General features: G+C 39.2%; 1 protein-coding gene across 1 annotated transcript in view; it reads right to left on the bottom strand.

Annotated features, from left to right (window-relative positions):
* Positions 1 to 2774: 2774 nt before the first annotated feature.
* LOC144267306 (hexokinase HKDC1) overlaps positions 2775 to 19884 on the bottom strand; it is a 40077-nt gene continuing 22967 nt past the window's right edge. Inside the window, exons 8-18 of the mRNA XM_077821151.1 lie at positions 19708 to 19863; positions 18392 to 18625; positions 17223 to 17527; positions 13642 to 13790; positions 13436 to 13555; positions 10746 to 10841; positions 10571 to 10670; positions 8582 to 8765; positions 7613 to 7768; positions 4918 to 5151; positions 2775 to 2919 (exon numbers count right to left, since the gene is read on the bottom strand). Of these exons, the coding sequence (XP_077677277.1) occupies positions 2775 to 2919; positions 4918 to 5151; positions 7613 to 7768; positions 8582 to 8765; positions 10571 to 10670; positions 10746 to 10841; positions 13436 to 13555; positions 13642 to 13790; positions 17223 to 17527; positions 18392 to 18625; positions 19708 to 19863 (1879 nt within the window). The remainder of the gene's footprint in view (positions 2920 to 4917; positions 5152 to 7612; positions 7769 to 8581; positions 8766 to 10570; positions 10671 to 10745; positions 10842 to 13435; positions 13556 to 13641; positions 13791 to 17222; positions 17528 to 18391; positions 18626 to 19707; positions 19864 to 19884) is intronic.

Genomic DNA, 19884 nt, shown 5'->3' with positions numbered 1-19884 from the left:
CAGAAACAAAAATGATATATTAGCACTTTAGCAAGTGAAAATCATTTTCAGTTTCATTAATTTGTTTTATTTTTTTCATGCATTTGGTAATTTCAATATGTCACTGTGAAAGAGGCTATTGACCAGCTTTTAAAAAATATAAAGTGAATGTATCTTAACAAATTTGATTCATTGTTGCTAGGCTTAAATTTTCAGTCTTATTTCAGCTTTTATATTATTGTTAACATGAAGCCAACTATTTAACAGTGCATAATAGTTATGGACACATCCAAGCTCCTAGAGTATGTCTGCCTCAGGCATCCTGCTGTCAGCACAAGTGTTGTGTCCAGCTGTGCTCCCAGCACAAGTACACAGGAATATATATGAACAGAGGGTTAAGAGGGTATGGAAGCAGCTGAGATTGGAAACCAGAGGTTTCCTGTTTTGCCATTTTGATTGTGTGCTACATATTATTTCATTTCATTTGGCAATCCATAAAATAAGAGTGTGATTTTTTTTTAAGTCACACCCAAAGGTATTGACTCTTTTTAAGATGTCTATAAATCTCAGCATATTTTACTGTCCATGTCCCACTGATAAATATAAAACAGCCAAAAGAAACAGGCATTCCTGTTTCATCCCCTGCTTGTTGGCCTTTGTCCATTAATAAACCATCTTTATTAACTGCCCGGCTGCTGAGCTCAAGTACTACTGATAGGTTTAAAAAGTTCACATAAGCCTGTGTCTCTGCTGCTCACCCCCTGGCACTGAAGAGTCACTTTTGGAGTGAGCAACAAAACATGCTGTTCCCACAAGAGTTAATTTAGCGTGGCTGGAGACATGCAGATCAGCAGCCAAGGGACTAAGAAAGATGAAAAGAGAAACATTTCCACAAAATGGAAACAATCTGATTTTTAAAATTTGAATGGGGAGGAAAGACCAGAAAGAAAACAAAGAATAAAAGAACCTGATACATTAATGCAGCCTCATTCTAGAAAAATTCCTGGGAAACGGAGATTAAAAGAGGTGTAACCGGGTGGTCTGTCCCTTTAAAGGCTGTGGGGCAGGGTACTAGGGTGACCAGATGTCCCGATTTTATACTGACAGTCCCAATATTTGGGCCTTTGTCTTATATAAGTGGCTATTATCCCCCAGCCCGTCCCAATTTTTCAAATTTGCTATCTGGCCACGTTACAGGGAGCAGTCAGCCCTGTTCCGAAGAGAAGCCCAGCAGGCAGAATCAGCCAATCCAGCAAGACAGCATTTTGTGATTAGATAGGATTCCTGGTTGGAGGCTATAAATGAGGGCTCCAGGCCATGAAAGAGCCTGAGACCAAGAAACAGCTGCGATTACACTCTCCTATGGGCTGCAGCTGATTTTTGTACAGTACAGCCACTTTCTAACCATGTCCACTGGATGTGGGGGTGCACTGTATTACAACTGGTCTGGAACAAAGAAAGTAAAAAATGTAGTAATTAGGGCTATCAATTACTTGCAGTTAACTCATGCAATTAACTCAAACAATTGTGATTAAAAAATTAATAGCGATTAATCGCAATTTTAATCACACGGTTAAACAATAGAATACCAATTCTATATAAGAAAAAGGCCCAAATTGAAATGTATTAAATATTTGATGTTTTTCCTACCTTTTCAAATATATTGATTTCAAATACAAAGTTTACAGCACTCACTTTATATTATATTACAAATATTTGCACTGTAAAAAATGATAAAAGAAATAGTATTTTTTAATTCACCTCATACAAATATTGTAGTACGATCTCTTTATCGTGAAAGTGCAACTTACGAATGGAGATTTTTTTTTTTTGGTTACATAACTGCATTCAAAAACAAAATAATGTAAAACTTTAGAACCTACAAGTCCCCTCAGTCCTACTTCTTGTTCTGCCAATCGCTAAGAAAAACAAGTTTGTTTACATTTATGGGAGATAATGTTGCCCGCTTCTTATTTACAATGTCACCTGAAAGTGAGAACTGGTGTTCGCATGACACTTTTGTAATCAAAAATAAATATAAAGTGAGCACTGTACACTTTGTATTCTGCATTGTAATTGAAATCAATATATTTTAAAATGTAGAAAACAATCCAAAATATTTAAATGAATGCTATTCTATTATTGTTTAACAGTGTGATTATTTTTTAATCTTGCAATTAATTTTTTCAATCATGCAATTAGTCGAGGATTAATTTTTTTAATCACTTGACAGCCCTAGTAGTAACATATGTTTCATTGAACATAATGTTTTACTGGACAAAGTTAATTTATTCCAATTTGTATATCTATTTTAAAAAACAACAAAAATGAACAAGTATACCTACTAGAGATGTATAGTACCAGGATCTCGATACCCACTGAGGCAGACCAAACTAAGGCTAAAAACCCCTCAAACCATGAAAAACTGTGTGACAAACTCACAAGATAACATTAGTGGGGCAGGAGATCAATTAAGCACTTCAAAAGCTGATTTTTGAAAAAAAAAAATTACATTTATGTGACCTGCTTTTTCACACTATGTATGGCATTCGGTCACGTTGCAGCAATGAGTCTATTGTAGTATCCCAGAACATAGTGCTAACTAGCAAAAGGATGCCCCAACCCACACCCAAGTTATGGTGGGTCAAAGATTTGACTTGTTCTGCATTGGCAGTGGTTCTAGTCTAGCTGCTAGTGGGTATTTCTTGTTGGTCTCCACCCAAGTTATTTTGTGTAGTCATTGAGCAAATCTCTAATGCACTTGTACAGTTGTATTTAAATTTGTGTCTGTGTTTTTAATTTTCTCCAACATTATGCAATCTTTTTGCCACAGCAGTAATTAGGGCAGCTCCCTTTCCACTTCCATCTTCAGACAGCATGAAAGTCACATCACACTGAGGTGCCATTTCTTTCACTGTTTCCCGTAAAATCCTAGAAAAACTAAAAGTAAAACAAAAATATTTTACAATGTGTAAATGGAGTCATCATTTCTACTTGTTTATAAATTATGTAAATCACCACTTATTTAATTTTGTGTATTCTGAAATTTTTTAGTTTGCTGATTTTATGCTAATGATTATCATACACAACCACCATAATGTACCCCCAGGTATAAGGGATCCTGAGTGTATCCATGTTGCTCGATCCTTTCTTCACTAACCCAAACTAAAACAGTTTGTTTCACCTATAGGAAGCAAGGGACCAAACAAACAAGACAGCACACCAGTCAACATCTTCCACTGGTTCTCCCCCGTCCCTTCAGTATGTTCTGCCTCCTACAGCAGGAAACAGAAACAAGTTCTTCCATCCTGTGAGATGGTGAGAGAAAAGGACCCATTTCCTCAGAGGGGACCATATGTCACTTAATGATGGTTCTTGCTCTAGCATGCAGCAACAGGCAATACTGGGTTCCAGATTCCTTTCATATAAAGAAGCATTGACGCCTTCTGTGGGGCTACTAGTCTAGCCAGCTCTTTGCCATTTCATTCATTGTACTTTATGGGAATTTCACTTTGCCTGTTCCAAGTGGTGCAATGGTGAACATGGAGGTTTAGATGTTCTTAGACCAGTTCACAGAAAAGGGGTTAGGGTTTTTTTGTTTGTTTGTTTTAAAGAAGTGGGGCTTTTTAGTTGCCAAAGGGTTCTGATGATGAAGTCCCATCAGGAGCTAATGCAGGAATTTGTACTGCAGGTGACTCAGAAGAGAAAAGAAGGGAAGAAGAGATGCCAAAAGAAAGTAGTTAAATCTATGGAAACATTTCCACAGCCTAAGTTGGTCAGTTGGGAGATGGCAGCTATAAATTCCTCTCTCTAAATAGTGTGAAAAAGTTAATGTAATCTGGAAACATTTTAACAGCAAACAAAAAAAAGTGGCATTTCCCCATCTTGGTCACAGTTTTCATTTTCAGTTTTCTTATCTTTCCTACCATCATGAACTGAAGTTAGCAGAAAAGCCTCATATTTTAGAAACTATCGAAGATGATAGGCAGTCTCCCTTCTGCAAGGTCGGTCTTCTGATGCGGCTAGTTTGGCAGCAAATTCTACACCTTCCTCTACCATGCTTAGACCTCATTCACGGAACATGGATGTAACCTCAGCAACTAGCGTAATCTTCCATTTCAGCAAGGCCACTTTTTTGGAAAAAATTAGGCCTGCGCCATCACCAAAAATCATAAAGGTCCAAAATGCCAAAAGTTAATTTAGAACTATTAGAAACTTCATCCATTGAAGGTTTCCAGCATGAAGATTTCCTTTTGACTGAGATTTCGGGGGGAGGTTCTCCTCATAACTGGAATTTTAATACATTTTAAGCATCCAAAAGGCCATAAAAAAAGGAAATGTTAAGGATAATATATGTGCTAAATGAACCAGAGAGGTATACAGTCTTTGACAGATGTAGCTGTTGGCTTGGCACAAGAATAGAGTTGACTTACTATAAATTAATCAGCTGATGAATATGCCTTTATATTGTATTATTATTTAACATTAATATTGTATTCTCTCCTCGGGGCCAACCAAGTCAGCGCCCATTGTATCTAGGCATTTATACTGTATAAAATAGTTTAGGTAGTTTCTAAATGTATTTAACTAAAAAGAGAAACCTTCATTTCTTGCTTGCTGTGGAAGCTAAAAGACTGGAAACTAGCTCTTTTGTTAAACTCAAAATCAATCATTACAACCTCAGCAGCAAGTTTCCCTTTCTTCAAATCAGGCTGCTTTGAACTAATACAGTACAAGAAGGCACTGCTTTGAGCCTCTCTGTTGGCAATTTTCAACCCTTAGTCTGAATTAATAAGTCAACTGCAGGAATACGCATTCATTTCTTGAGGATAACCTTTCAGTTTCTATAATCTAAACAGACTGTTGAATACAGTTTTGTTTGTTTTCTTAAGGGACTCTTAAGTCAACATTAAAGCAAAGTAGGAACAAAGTACTCACTGCGGGTGTAGTTTGTATAAAGTTCCATCCACTCCAACAGTGATTTTCAAGTGCTCTAGATTTCTGTTTTCTCTCATCTTCTCTACTATAGCAGCCAGTCCTGCTCCACATAGTTGGGCTGCTCTCTTTGAAACAGCACCACACACCTCCTTTACGATAATGCTGTCATCACAAGTGCTGTCCAATCCAAGCTGCTGCAGAATTCTTCTAACCTGAAGAAGGGCTAGCCGGTCACTGTGTTCATACAAACACAACAGCAACTTTTGGTTAGAAGATACTGTGTGTACTTTTGGATTTTTAATCTTACAAATGAAACCGAATTGTTAGAGATTAGCTCTGGAGAAAAGCCCAAACACCCTAAGCTGGGAGGGAGGATCTGATTGGAATTCAAATCCAAATCTTGCATCTTGAGCTCTTCTGTAATTGCTATGAAAACCACTTAAGAGGAATGAGGTAGTTTTTCAACGGCACAAATATCTGTTGGGCACCTCTCATTGAAAATCAGTAGGAATTAGGCACCTCACTGCCATTCCTGCCTTTGAAAATCTCCCACCAATGGGTCACAAATCAGCCACCCTATTTTTTTTTTTTTTTTAGCATCTTTTCCTTCAGGATCAAAAAGTGATTTTACTCTGAAGATCATGGACAAGCACCCACACACATTCATACACATGTACATTCAGAGTATAGTTCTTTTTTATAATCCATTATTAATATGCTTTTTGTAAAGGTAGTAACACTTGAGTGCCGCAGAAAACACTGTGAATGAGATAAAGGCTGTGCATGGTGGTAGGATTTTTAAGATGACATGGTTGAGTAAGAACAGGGATAATCACTCCTAACAATTACAGAATAATTATGTGACTCTTCCCCCCTCCCCCCGCACTGCGCTCCTATTTTTAACAGGCTTCCAGAAAGGGGAATACTCCATGTTTCTGTGAGGGAATCACAGAATCATAGGACTGGAAGGGACCTGGAGAGATCATCTAGTTCAGTCCCTTGCACTCATGGCAGGACTAAGTATTATTTAGACCATCCCTAACAGGTGTTTGTCTAACCTGCTCTTAAAAGTCTCCAGTGATGAAGATTCTATAGCCTCCCTAGGCAATTTATTCCAGTGCTTAACCACCCTGACAGGAAATTTTTCCTATTGTCCAACCTAAACCTCCCTTGCTGCAATTTAAGCCCATTGCATCTTGTCCTGTCCTCAGAGGTTAAGAACAATGTACCACCTCCTCCTTGTAACAACCCTTTAAGTACTTGAAAACTGTTATATCCCCTTTTAGTCTTCTCCTTTCCAGACTAAACAAACCCAATTTTTCAATCTTCCCTCGTAGGTCACGTTTTCTAGACCTTTAGTCATATTTGTTGCTGTCCTCTGGACTTTCTACAATTTGTCCACATCTTTCCTGAAATGTGGCACCCAAAACTGGACACAATACTGCAGCCTAGGAGGACAGTGGAAGAATTGCTTCTCATGTCTTGCTTACAGCACTCCTGCTAATACATCCCAGAATGATGTTTGCTGCTTTTTTGGGGTGGGGAAGCAACAGTTTTACACTGTTGATTCATATTTAGCTTGTGGTCTACTATGACCCCCCAGATCCCTTTCTGCAGTACTGCTTCCTGTGAAGTCATTTCCCATTTTGTATGCATGCAACTGATTGTTCCTTCCTAAATGGAGTACTTTGCATTTGTCCTCATTGAATTTCATCCTACTGACTTCAGACCATTTCTCCAGATCATTTTGAATTTTAATCCTATCCTCCAAAGCACTTGCAACCCCTCCGAGCTTGGCATCATCCACAAACTTCGTAAGTGTACTCTCTATGCCATTATCTAAATCACTGATGAAGATATTGAACAGAACCAGACCCAGAACTGATCCCTGTGGGACCCCACTCAACATGCCTTTCTAGCTTGATTGTGAACCACTGATAACTACTCTCTGGGAATGGTTTTCCAACCAGTTGTTCACCCACCTTATAGTAGCTCCATGTAGGTTGCATGACCTTCTGATAAACAAACAAACTAGGAAAATATGAGACAGTATCAAAAGCCTTACTAAAGTCAAGATATACCACATCTGCTGCTTCCCCCACATCCACAACACTTGTTACTCTGTCAAAAAAAACTATTAGGTTGGTTTGACATGATTTGTTCTTGACAAATCCCTGCTGACTGTTACTTATCACCTTATCATCATCCAGGTGTTTATTTGCTCCATTATCTTTCTGGGTAGTGAAGTTAAGCTCACTGGTCCATAATTCCCTGGGTTGTCCTTATTTCCCTTTTTTATACATAGGCACTATATTTGCCCTTCACTATTGAATATTGCCCTGGAACATTGACTATTGGTTATAGAAGGGATCAGGGGCTAGGACTCTTGCAAAACGATGAGTCTCGATGTAAGCCTGGCTGGTCACCTAACCTCTCTGTGCCTCAGATAATCTATCTTTAAAATGGATATAATACGTACCCCACATGAGCCATATTGCTATGCCAGTGTAAGTTCCCAGGGTAGACCAGCCCTCGGACAAATTCCATTTAGTTCAATGGGAGCAGTGCCCAGGGAAAAACTTCAAGATTTGGGCCAGTATTTTGTCACTTCCTGACCTCAATAGCTCCTATTTGCACAGAAGTAATTGGCAATGAAACAAGACAGAAACCACCTCACTCTAATGAATTACTTTACCTTTCAATATGAGACAGGAATTTTGTTTCAAATATGCCTCTTGTCCTGAGCGATTCCGAAATCTGACCTCTGAACAGAAGTCCATGTTTGGTTAAGTCAATCAAAATTTGCCTCACTATTTCACCCAAATACATTCCACTGGTCATTTTTTCATACCTATTTTACAAAACATATAAATAATTACAAATAAATAAAAGATGGCAAATTAATTCTGTTTAATACCATTTGTAGAACACACTATAACCAACCCTAAAAATATTAAAAACTCGGGTATTCCACTACCTAAACTCACTGCTGCTTGGCTGTAAAAAAAAAACAACACATTATCTGTTACAATTACTTCAAATGCAAACACTAGTTACAATATTTCATGTTCTAAAGAAGATAAAGAAATTAGAAAGAAAAACACAAAATATTAAATATAATGCATTGATTGAAGTTCCAGTTTTAGATTAACTCTAACATTTTACCTAGCTTCCCCCACCTTTAACTTTGGTGGCTGATATAAATTGGCACTTAGATCCAGATAAGTTCTCGCCTTGTAAAACCAAACTCAAACTCGTTTTTTGCAGGTTTTATTTTGAAGTTTGTTTTTAATACAAAACTTTTGCAATTAATCTTATCTGGAAAGTGTTCACAGTTGAGTATTTTATCCTAGCGTCAAGCCAAGTGGAACAGTAAAAGTGAAAGGATGACACAGACATGCTTATGTTTTACATATGTGTCTTAAAAGGTGTTCTGGTTTTGCAAATCACCTGTTTTGGCAACGTTGATGTGGGGACAGAGAAGTAATTTTGTCTAGATCTAAAGAACACAGGCAATCTGCATGATCTATAGTTTGGCAAATGAATTACGGTACCAAAATCTCCTTGTAAACTACTTGTTTAAAAAAGAAAAGGAAAAAAAAAGGCAGTTCAGGGAAACTGCAGTAACCTAGTCATCATTTAAAAACAATAAAATCAGCTTTACCTCTGTTTCCCAGGATTTAATGAACCCTCATCCACTTCTTTATCATATTTTGTTCTGATACTATCAATGCACCCATTGTCACCAAATCCTCCCCATTCTGTGTTAATGCACATTTTCCCTTCAGTCCCTTCCACAATTTCAATATTCTTCATCTCTTCCACGTAGCACACGTTGCTACCTGTACCTGGGAGAAAGCAACAGGGCTTCAGTCACATCTAGTTAAAGAGTAGCTGAAATGTGCAGAAGGAAATCATGGTGTCTACACTGTGAAATATTTAAATGTCACTTCTCCTGAACCAGATCCATATTACAAAGATATCCCAAGATCTTAATAGAAATCAGTGTCAACAAGTGGCCTTTCTGATCGTATCTTCTACATAATTGAAATACAAACATTCAGAACTGAGGTAGGTTTTCCGCAAAATATGCCATAGAAATTAAGAGCACTGGAGATTTCCTATTACTGCAATGCCCTCATGGGAATCTCACTGGAGAAAAGGAGATGGGGTAAGAAAGCACAGAGTCAGGTGACTGAATACTACCCAATTGATATTTGCATCACATTTTGCAGGCCAAACAACTCATGCTACTGTAAAAGTTATTTGGCTCAACCATACTTTGTTTTATCCCATGTTCATGCATCTACATATCATATTTCCTTGTTTAGTGTTGCTACACGCTGGCCAGGCATCTTTATCTGCCTAACTACAATGAGCCCTGAGTCCTTTTGTTCAGAGGATACATCAGATTCACAGCTCATCTCTGCATGTGAACAGATTCTCAAAAAGAACAGAACATCTGAATCTAAAATAGCAGAGCAGGAGAGCATCATTTTCAGTGCTTAATATGTGCCAGGGCTTTCCAGGGCTGAGCCCTGGCATCTCTGGGTTTGCCACGTCAGTTATGAAAGCAAATCAATTGCTTGAGCCATGGCATCTCTTTCGTTACAAATTAAGCACTGATCATCTTCCTACAATATTAGCCACAGTCTCCAAGGATTCCCCCATTATATTCTGCTTTAAACACTCTCCCCTGTCCTCACCACACATAAGGCTTACAGGCTGGCCACTAAGGGTATGTCTACACTGCCCACGTTATAGCGCAGCGGCGGCAGATATGGGCAGCGTAGTCACGCTTTATGGCCAGGGGAGAGCTCTCTTGGCAATTAAAAAAAGAAAAACAAAAAACCACACCCAAAACGAGGGGTAGTAGCTTTATCACCAGGAGCGCGGCTCCCGGCCATAAAGCACTGTTTACACTGCCACTTTCAGCGCTAAAACTTTAGTCATTCAGGGGTGTGAAAAAACACACCCCTGAGTGATGAAAGTTTTAGCCCTGAAAGTGGCAGTGTAGACACAGCCTTAAATAGTAGCACTAGAGGAAGAGATGAAACTTCATCCAGAACATGTCACAGCCTTTCCCCCAGCTATATTCACAGCCCCAGGATGGTGTATTGGAAACAATAAAAATTACAAGCTGTCACTTTAAATCCTGGTCCAGCTTGCAGGCTAGAGGCTTCGGAGGAAAGTATGTGATCAATCTACACCTCGCAGAGTCAGTTTCCAGAAAGCTAGAGTGAGGTAGGGTGAGCTATGCTGCTCTGTTTTAGCGATCAACCTACTTTGTTTTCCTTAGTTTGGGGTTTTTTCTGTGTTCCGAATTCTAAGAAATAAAGTAGTCTTATTTTAAAGCTTTCCAGCAGAAAACATTTAATGTTTATATCCAATTTATCTGTTTGAATATTGTGAAACATAACATGCTGTCAATCCAGTGACTGAAAATTAGTTATTCCCATTCTCCTACATACTAGTGCAGATCATTACCACTGAGCTATCAAGCTGGCAAAGATTCTCCAGACATTAATAGTTCTTATGAAGTGAACCATTTATTTTATAGGTCTCAGTGGTAAGATTTTTTTCTATCACAAATCAACTGATCATTTAAATATTTTGCTTTCATTTTAAACAAGTAATTTGATTAGTATTTTACCTGCAATAAGGCCAATTTCACAATATGGATCCTCATAGCCACATGTCATCATTGTTCCAACAGTGTCATTTACCACTGCTACAATATCCAGGTCAAACTCCTGCAATGGAAATCATATTTAGAAAGAGGTACAGCTGCTTTAACAAACCAAATAGATAGCAACAGAATTTCTTACATTTCTGCGTTTTATGGCCTCTCTTAGCATATCAACAACATCCTCTCCTTCACAGTCTGTTGCCTTGAAACCTTTTGTCCACTCCACAAGCGCTCCCTGTAACAGAACAGCAACAAAAATGACAAATGGAGCTGGATGTGAATCCTTTGCACTGAATGGGGCAGCGTCCTGTGGACAAAATAGTATGTAAGCATGTAGTTAACAACTGTATCATTTGCACAAGGGGACTGAATTAAGGTTGCACAGGTAATCTACATTCTGGCATTTCCTAACATTTGAGTGCTTGACTTTTGCAAACTTAGTAATGTTCTTTTAATGTAGTTTTTTATGTATAATATGTTTTTGGCCCGTGTAAAACCAAACTTCCACTGTGCTTGAGACTCAACTGCTGTGTGGAAATGACTCCACTTGCAGAGGTGGATTTACCATGAAACAAACAGTGCAGTGGCATGGGGCCCCCAATGACGGGGGGCCCCCAATATGCAGGACAAATCTCATTTGACAACCTGCCCCCAAGTCCTGGCCAGCAGTGCAGCAGGGCTCAGGCAGGCAGACTGCTTGCCTTCCATGGCTGGTGGCCGCACACCGCTCCAGGAAGTGGCCAGCTGCTGGCACATCTCTGTGTGCCCCTGGCGGGGGGGGAGACAGCTCTGTGCGCTGCCCTTGCCACAGGCAGTGCACGGAGACCCGCTTCCCTCCTCCCCACAAGAGGCGCACAGACGTGCCAGCAGTGCAGCAGGGCTAAGATGGCTCCCTGCCCACGCTGCCTCCCTCCCTCCAGGGGCACGAAAAAATGAAAAATGCGGGGGGAGAAGAATGTTCTTTTTCTTGGCTGGGTCCCGAGGCGGAGGGCCCCAAAAATGAAGCTGTGCACAGGGTCCCACTAACTCTAAATCCACCACTGTCCATTTGGTTTGCTGTTGACAGCTTTACTCCATGGTTTATTCAGATTCTGAACCACAAACAGTGGTTCAATTTGTCAAGTTATGTTCCTAAATACTAGACATTACCAAGGTGTAGCTTGTTACCGAAATAACGGAGACACAGTTAGACTGGAAGAAGATAGCCTCACATATGCCATTATTATTTGACCACTAGTGGTTCCTCAAGATTCCCGCAGTGTGTGTTGTGGTTTCCCCAATAACAGGATCATCATCATGAGGGTCCAGAAGTTTCACCAACACCTAACAGATATGTTACTCTTCATGCTGGTCTAAATACCCTGTCTGCTATCCCTCATCTTATCAGACACAAGAGCCATTGGAACAATCAACCAAGCAGCAGCAAAAGCTGAAATATTCTTTCTTTCTACTTCTTTGAGACGCATTCCCTTCCCACCTACTTCCTTGCAGGTAATCACCTGTTCCATCATTTGTGAGTGAACTATGAGAAGAATTATATTTATTGTAAATAATTAAGCAGTCAACTTAATGAGTTTTAAGAAATTTCCTTTGCAAAATGTCACCTCATTTGATGAGTAATACTGCGGATTCTTATCTAGGTTACCAAGTGATTTGTTTTAACTCGAAGATAAATAATCTGATCCCACTGATGAAGTTTTGAAGTTATGCTAAAAATAGCTAGCTTTCCATTGTGCAACCAGTATTATACAGACTGCTCAATATGAATCAATGACAGTTTTTGAATGATGTTGAAATCATAGCTGTTAATTACACCAAGTTTTTAAAAAAACAAGATGAATTTAAGATAGAAAATTCTTGTCATGGGAAGAGACAATACAAACCGGCCCAGAGTGTGCAAGCCCTGACTCAGATTTATAGCTCATAAATAATCTGTCATTTTGGCTGCATTCATTTTCTTCACTCACTAATTTGCTTCATATTTGAAAGGCAGAGCGATAAATAGTTCTCAATTATAACCAAATCCTTAGGCTGAAGTTCTGATGTGTGTGGTTGGGGTTTTTGTTTTGTTGCCTTTTCTTTTTCTTTTGGTACAACAGGTTTAAAATAAACCAAGCATTGAATCTCCTTTCAAATTTTTGCAGAGTCTAAGTGTCAGATCAGAGCACAAAGGGGGAGGAAAAGCTGCTTTGATGATCAATCAAAATTCAACCCTTTGCTGTGAATGACTAAGTTCAACACTGCCCACTGGTGCATCACAAAAAGGAATAAAGAAAGTGTGAAAGTAGACATAGAAAAAAGGATATTTGCACTCAGTTGCACACTTCTGAAAACACTCTAAATCTGTAGCTGAAAAATTATAATTAGGAGACTAATCTCCATTGGTATTATCGATCCGAAGGACAGCAAGAGATTTCTGACCCATTAAAAACATACAAGATCATTTAGTAGTTATCATGGCTTGTTCTTCTTGCTCTGTAAGTAGCCAACTGGCTGAATAAGCTGATATTCAGTATGAGTAAGGGTGGCAAAATCTGACAGTGTATATACTTAGAATATTTGTGTGTGTTTATGGTGTTTTTTTCATCTCTATTTTATGTGAGGCAATTAATAAGTCTAAGGATCTGCCCTGAATCTTATTTAAAACCTTGTAAATCCTTGCTTGTAAAAAATATACATTTTTAAATGCTGGATTTAAAAGAAGGGTTTCTGCGTTAAATGTCTGAACGGAGACTAGTTAAAAAAATCCATCAAAATGATCCAGCAATTTTCTAATAGGAATTAGACCTACTGTAGCTGTTCGACACGGTTTTGTGTTGCAGTCCTTACCTTATCAATGCTAGCTTGCCTGCAGGGGAAAGAGAACGTGAAGCCCAAAGGGAGACGTGCACCTTTAATCCCCATGTACTCCAAAAAATCTGCTATGCACTGGACAATGTGATCAAAGAGCTGGAAGAACAGAAGCAGTGTGTAAAAACCAGCACACATTTAATGGACAATAACAGGGCAAAAATAATAACCGGTTTGGACGTTACCTCTTCCCCGGTTCCTTGCATAATTTCCAAAGGAATGGCAAAGATTTTATTGTACATTCTCACAGATTTTCTTCTCCCACTTCTAATTTTCACAAGCAGAACTCTGAAATTTGTTCCCCCAAGATCAAGTGCCAGGAATTTTCCTTTTTCTGTATCAGAGAAACAAATATTTTTTTCAGTGCTTCTCAACAGTTAGACATAGTGCATCTGTCTACTCAGAACATGCAAGCTAAGGGAGCCATTACAGCACACCATAAATACTGGGTAAGAGCTGACCGGGAACTCAAATTCCCATCCTGCAGAAAATTCCCAAGTTTAAATGGTGTTCCGAAAGGGAATGGGAAATAAAAATATCAAAATTTCTGTAGAATGGAAATTCCAAAAATTTGTTTAGAAAAAATTTTTTTTTTTAATTCAACCTTTTAAAAACATTTCCAAGGCTTCCTGAGCTTCCGGGAGCCCCAGCAGCCTGCCCGGTTCAAGGAGCCTGGGAGCCAGGATTCTACAGGCTACCAGGCACCAAAGAGCTAGGAGAGCCTGGAAACCTGCCTGCAAGGCAGCCTGCCACAGAACCAGGGACTTTGTCAAGGCTGTCAAGTAGCCGGGAGCTTGGAAGCCCTGGTAGACTGAACTGCCATGGGGTCAGGAGCATTTCACGAGACATTTAAACTCTGACAAATTGGCAATTTCCAACAGAAAAATGTTCCAGAGGAAAATGTCCAACCATCTCTACTATGTATCATGGGAGACTTTAACTTCCCAGATATAGACTGGAGGACGAGTGCTAGTAATAATAATAGGGCTCAGATTTTCCTAGATGCGATAGCTGATGGATTCCTTCAGCAAGTAGTTGCTGAACCGACTAGAGGGGATGCTATTTTAGATTTGGTCTTGGTGAGTAATGAGGACCTCATAGAGGAAATGGTTGTAGGGGATAATCTTGGCTCAAGTGATCATGAGCTAATTCAGTTCAAACTGAATGGAAGGATTAACAAAAATAAATCTGCAACTAAGGTTTTTGATTTCAAAAGGGCTGACTTTCAAAAATTAAGGAAATTAGTTAGGGAAGTGGATTGGACTGAAGAATTTATGGGTTTAAAGGTAGAGGAGGCCTGGGATTATTTTAAATTAAAGCTGCAGAAGCTATCGGAAGCCTGCATCCCAAGAAAGGGGAAAAAATTCATAGGCAGGAGTTGTAGACCAAGCTGGATGAGCAAGCATCTTAGAGAGGTAATTAAGAAAAAGCAGAAAGCATATAGGGAGTGGAAGAAGGGAGGGATCAGTAAGGCAAGCTACCTTATTGAGGTCAGAATATGTAGGGATAAAGTGAGACAGGCTAAAAGTCAAGTAGAGTTGGACCTTGCAAAGGGAATTAAAACCAATAGTAAAAGGTTCTATAGTCATATAAATAGGAAGAAAACAAAGAAAGAAGAAGTGGGACCGCTAAAAACTGAGGATGGAGTGGAGGTCAAGGATAATCTAGGCATGGCCCAATATCTAAACAAATACTTTGCCTCAGTCTTTAATAAGACTAAAGAGGATCTTAGGGATAATGGTAGCATGATAAATGGGAATGAGGATATGGAGGTAGACATCACCATATCTGAGGTAGAAGCGAAACTCAAACAGCTTAATGGGACTAAATCGGGGGGCCCAGATAATCTTCATCCAAGAATATTAAAAGAATTGGCACAAGAAATTGCAAGCCCATTAGCAAGAATTTTTAATGAATCTGTAAACTCAGGGGTTGTACCGTATGATTGGAGGATTGCTAACATAGTTCCTATTTTTAAGAAAGGGAAAAAAAGTGATCCAAGTAATTATAGGCCTGTTAGTTTGACATCTGTAGTATGCAAGGTCTTGGAAAAAATTTTGAAGGAGAAGGTAGTTAAGGACATTGAAGTCAATGGTAAATGGGACAAAATACAACATGGTTTTACAAAAGGTAGATCGTGCCAAACCAACCTGATCTCCTTCTTTGAGAAAGTAACAGATTTTTTAGATAAAGGAAACGCAGTGGATCTAATTTACTTAGATTTTAGTAAGGCGTTTGATACGGTGCCACATGGGGAATTATTAGTTAAATTGGATAAGATGGGCATCAATAGGAATATTGAAAGGTGGATAGGGAATTGGTTAAAGGGGAGACTACAACGGGTCCTACTGAAAGGTGAACTGTCAAGTTGGAGGGAGGTTACCAGTGGAGTTCCTCAGGGATCGGTTTTGGGACCAATCTTATTTAATCTTTTTATTACTGACCTGGGCACAAAAAGTGGGAGTGTGCTACTAAAGTTTGCAGATGATACAAAGCTGGGAGGTATTGCTAATTTAGAGAAGGACAGGGATACCCTACAGGAGGATCTGGATGACCTTGTAAACTGGAGTAATAGGAATAGGATGAAATTTAATAGTGAGAAGTGTAAGGTCATGCATTTAGGGATTAATAACAAGAATTTTAGTTATAAGCTAGGGACGCATCAACTAGAAGTAACGGAGGAGGAAAAGAACCTTGGAGTATTGGTTGATCATAGGATGACTATGAGCTGCCAATGTGATATGGCTGTGAAAAAAGCTAATGTCGTCTTGGGATGCATCAGGAGAGGTATTTCCAGTAGGGATAAGGAGGTTTTAGTACCGTTATATAAGGCACTGGTGAGACCTCACCTGGAGTACTGTGTGCAGTTCTGGTCTCCCATGTTTAAGAAGGATGAATTCAAACTGGAACAGGTACAGAGAAGGGCTACTAGGATGATCCGAGGAATGGAAAACTTGTCTTATGAAAGGAGACTCAGGGAGCTTGGCTTGTTTAGCCTAACTAAAAGAAGGCTGAGGGGAGATATGATTGCTCTCTATAAATATATCAGAGGGATAAATACCAGAGAGGGAGAGGAATTATTTAAACTCAGTACCAATGTGGACACAAGAACAAATGGATATAAACTGGCCACTAGGAAATTTAGATTAGAAATTAGACGAAGGTTTCTAACCATCAGAGGAGTGAAGTTTTGGAATAGCCTTCCGAGGGAAGTAGTGGGGGCAAAAGATCTATCTTGCTTTAAGATTAAACTCGATAAGTTTATGGAGGAGATGGTATGATGGGATAACATGGTTTTGGTAATTAAATATTCATGGTAAATAGGCCCAATGGCCTGTGATGGGTTTTAGATGGGGTAAGATCCAAGTTACCTGGGAAAGAATTTTCTGTAGTATCTGGCTGATGAATCTTGCCCATATGCTCAGGGTTTAGCTGATCGCCATATTTGGGGTCGGGAAGGAATTTTCCTCCAGGGCAGATTGGAAGAGGCCCTGGAGGTTTTTCGCCTTCCTCTGTAGCATGGGGCACGGGTCACTTGCTGGAGGATTCTCTGCTCCTTGAGGTCTTTAAACTACAATTTGAGGACTTCAATAGCACAGATATAGGTGTGAGGTTTTTTTTGTAGGAGTGGTGGGTGAAATTCTGTGGCCTGCGTTGTGCAGGAGGTCAGACTAGATGATCATAATGGTCCCTTCTGACCTAAATATCTATGAATCTATGAATCTATGTAACCTTAGATTTTTGGGTGCCTAGCAAAGACCCTTACCTGTTCCATCCGGCGTTCCACAAACATAAGTTGGTAACATTTTCACTGTGGCAGTTGCATGTGTTTCTTTCTTCAGTCCATATTCCAATTCTTCCCTCATTTTATTTTTCACTTCTATAAGATTCTCCTCAGAAAGTTCAAATGATGCTAGAATCTCATCAATTTGTTTGCGCTGAGATACCAGTCTGCATGCAACTGCAGTTACCATGGCTGCTCCCTTCCCACTGCCACTTTCAGAGAGAAGAAATCGGACATCGCAGTTTGGGACCAGTCTTCTCACAACCTTATGCAGGCGTTTAGGATATCTAGAAGAAAAATCATTGCCTTAGACCCTTGCAAAATATTGTGTGTGTAATATACATCTAGAATAAACACACAAAACTTCATAAGTACAAAAGCAGAATTAGCTAAATGCAACTTCAGAAATTAGGAGGGGGAATGGGTGTGCAACTCTTGTTTTCTGGTTATTGGCACCTTCAGTTGTTACTGTAGGTGAGAAGGAATTATTGGCAACATCCCCCATGAGCCAATCCATACAAATAGGCTATAACAAAATTACACCTTCAAGTCTTGCTATATTGGCGAGTTCAAGTGGGAAGAAGATCCTGGGGAGAAGGAAGGCCCCTATATGACACACTGGGGAGGGTGTAGAGATAGGCCTTAACCAGACCAGTTACAACTTGCCACCTTCTCCATTTTGTGGAAGTGTAGGTGTAGATTCAGAGCCAAGCTTTGAATTCAAGCCCTTCTTTCCATAATGTGCGGACTCTGAACACAGTAGAATTTGGGTACGCTTGATTTAGATTAGATTCTGGATCCAAACTTCTCAACTCAGGTACATCTCTAGTTAAGAGGGAACAATGCTACAGCTAAGAAACCAAAGGTTCAACATAAAGAAGTGAATTAGGATAGAAAATTAGTTTGAAAATTCCGTGTGATATATCATAAGAAAATGTATTTTGTTGATTGTTTGGTAGAGGAGCTGTTTTTATTTGTTTGTTTTACAAAAACTTTTCATCCTGATAGATTTCATGTTCAAGTATCGTCTCAGAAAAGTGAATGCACACAAGACATGTAGTAAATGTCTGTCCCCTCCCCCGATCTAATGTTCATAACCTTTGCTAAATAAACACAGACAAAATAATATAGCAGCTAGGCAGCTTACTTACTGAGGGTGTGTTTTATACAGAGTTCCATCCATTCCAACAGTGGTTCTCAGTCGTACAAGTTTTTTATTTTCTCTAAGACGGGTCAGTATTGCTGCTAAGGCAGCAGCACAGAGATTTGCGGAGCGGAACGAAACGATGGTGCACACATGCTGAGCAGCAATGCAATCTTCTTCGGAAGGAGTCAGGCCCAGTTCCATCAGTATCTCTTTAGTGTTTTGGAGACCTTCTTTACGTCTAACACCAAACAAAGAAACATACATTAACCTATATTTAGAACAATTGTGTCCGGATGTGATTATCAGAAAACAACACAGACTTAGGTCACAAGAGATGAGGCAATTTCCTGAGAGCACGGGTTCTATGGGCTTCATATATTACTAGTGGTCCGCAGATGATTTGCTTCCAATCTTCAGTGAGCTGGCTGATTACAGGTTGATATCTTCTCCTGTCTTTTTTTCATTTTTTTAAGGTTTCTTGCCATGAATCAGGTTGTCTAACCAAATAAAATTAGAAAGTCTCAGAAGGCCTGATGTAGCTCTAATGAAAGTCAATGAAAAGATTCCCATTAAGTTTAATCAGAGTTGGCTTGACCCTTGAATAAACAGGGGAGGGCAAGTTATGTTTAACAAACATTAAACAGGTTGCTCCTTTTCTGTATCACTTTCACCCTTGTCTGCTTTCTCAGGTTTTAGATTACTATTAGAAGAAGAACTGGAGCACTGCATGCTAATATTCAAGACAAAATGCTCTGTTTTAAAGATAAATGTGCATTTGTTGCTTTTCCCTTAAAGATCATCATAAAGTCATGGTCTATTTTGTGGTTGGAATATGGCTGATGTTTAAAACCAAAACACCAAAAACAGAATTTTCAAACACTACAGACAGTCATCAATGACATGGGCTGTCTGCAGATCCATAATGCTCTTTATCCAACCTTATAAACCCAAACATAACAACAAGTATGAATACGTAAAGCCTTCCATTTTTCTGAAACACTGAAAACAGCTCAGTGGATCTACATATATGGTCAGGTCTCTCCATTTGTTACATACGATAAATAGAATACATTTAAATAGTTCAGTGTGTGTTTGCTTCTGTATTACTTTATTACTGATTAAAAGACCAGTTTGGTCTGCTAGATTCTCCCGTTGATTCTAGCACTGAATTGATTTGAGCAGAAATTCGATCATCAATCCAGGATCAATCTCAACAATCAATTTCAAATATTTGCATATTATAATGGCATGGAAGACGACTAGTTGCGCTTATGGAAAGGCTAAAAAGTAATTACTGAGGAGTGTTTTTAAAGCTCTTACTTTTCCATAGCAGCGACATGTTTTGTCTCAATCTTGCCCTTAGTACGGATAGCTGTTGATATCTTGCCATTGAAGAGCAGGCCTTTCTTTGCCATTTTTAGAAGAACAAGTCTTACAAGTTCTCCTAAATACAATCCACTAATCATCTTCTCAAACCTGTTAGTGAATAGAAGCAAT

Source organism: Eretmochelys imbricata, chromosome 7 (genome assembly GCF_965152235.1).
Source record: "Eretmochelys imbricata isolate rEreImb1 chromosome 7, rEreImb1.hap1, whole genome shotgun sequence".
In the NCBI taxonomy this organism is placed as follows: Eukaryota; Metazoa; Chordata; order Testudines; family Cheloniidae; genus Eretmochelys; species Eretmochelys imbricata.
This window is presented reverse-complemented; position numbering and strand designations above follow the sequence as displayed.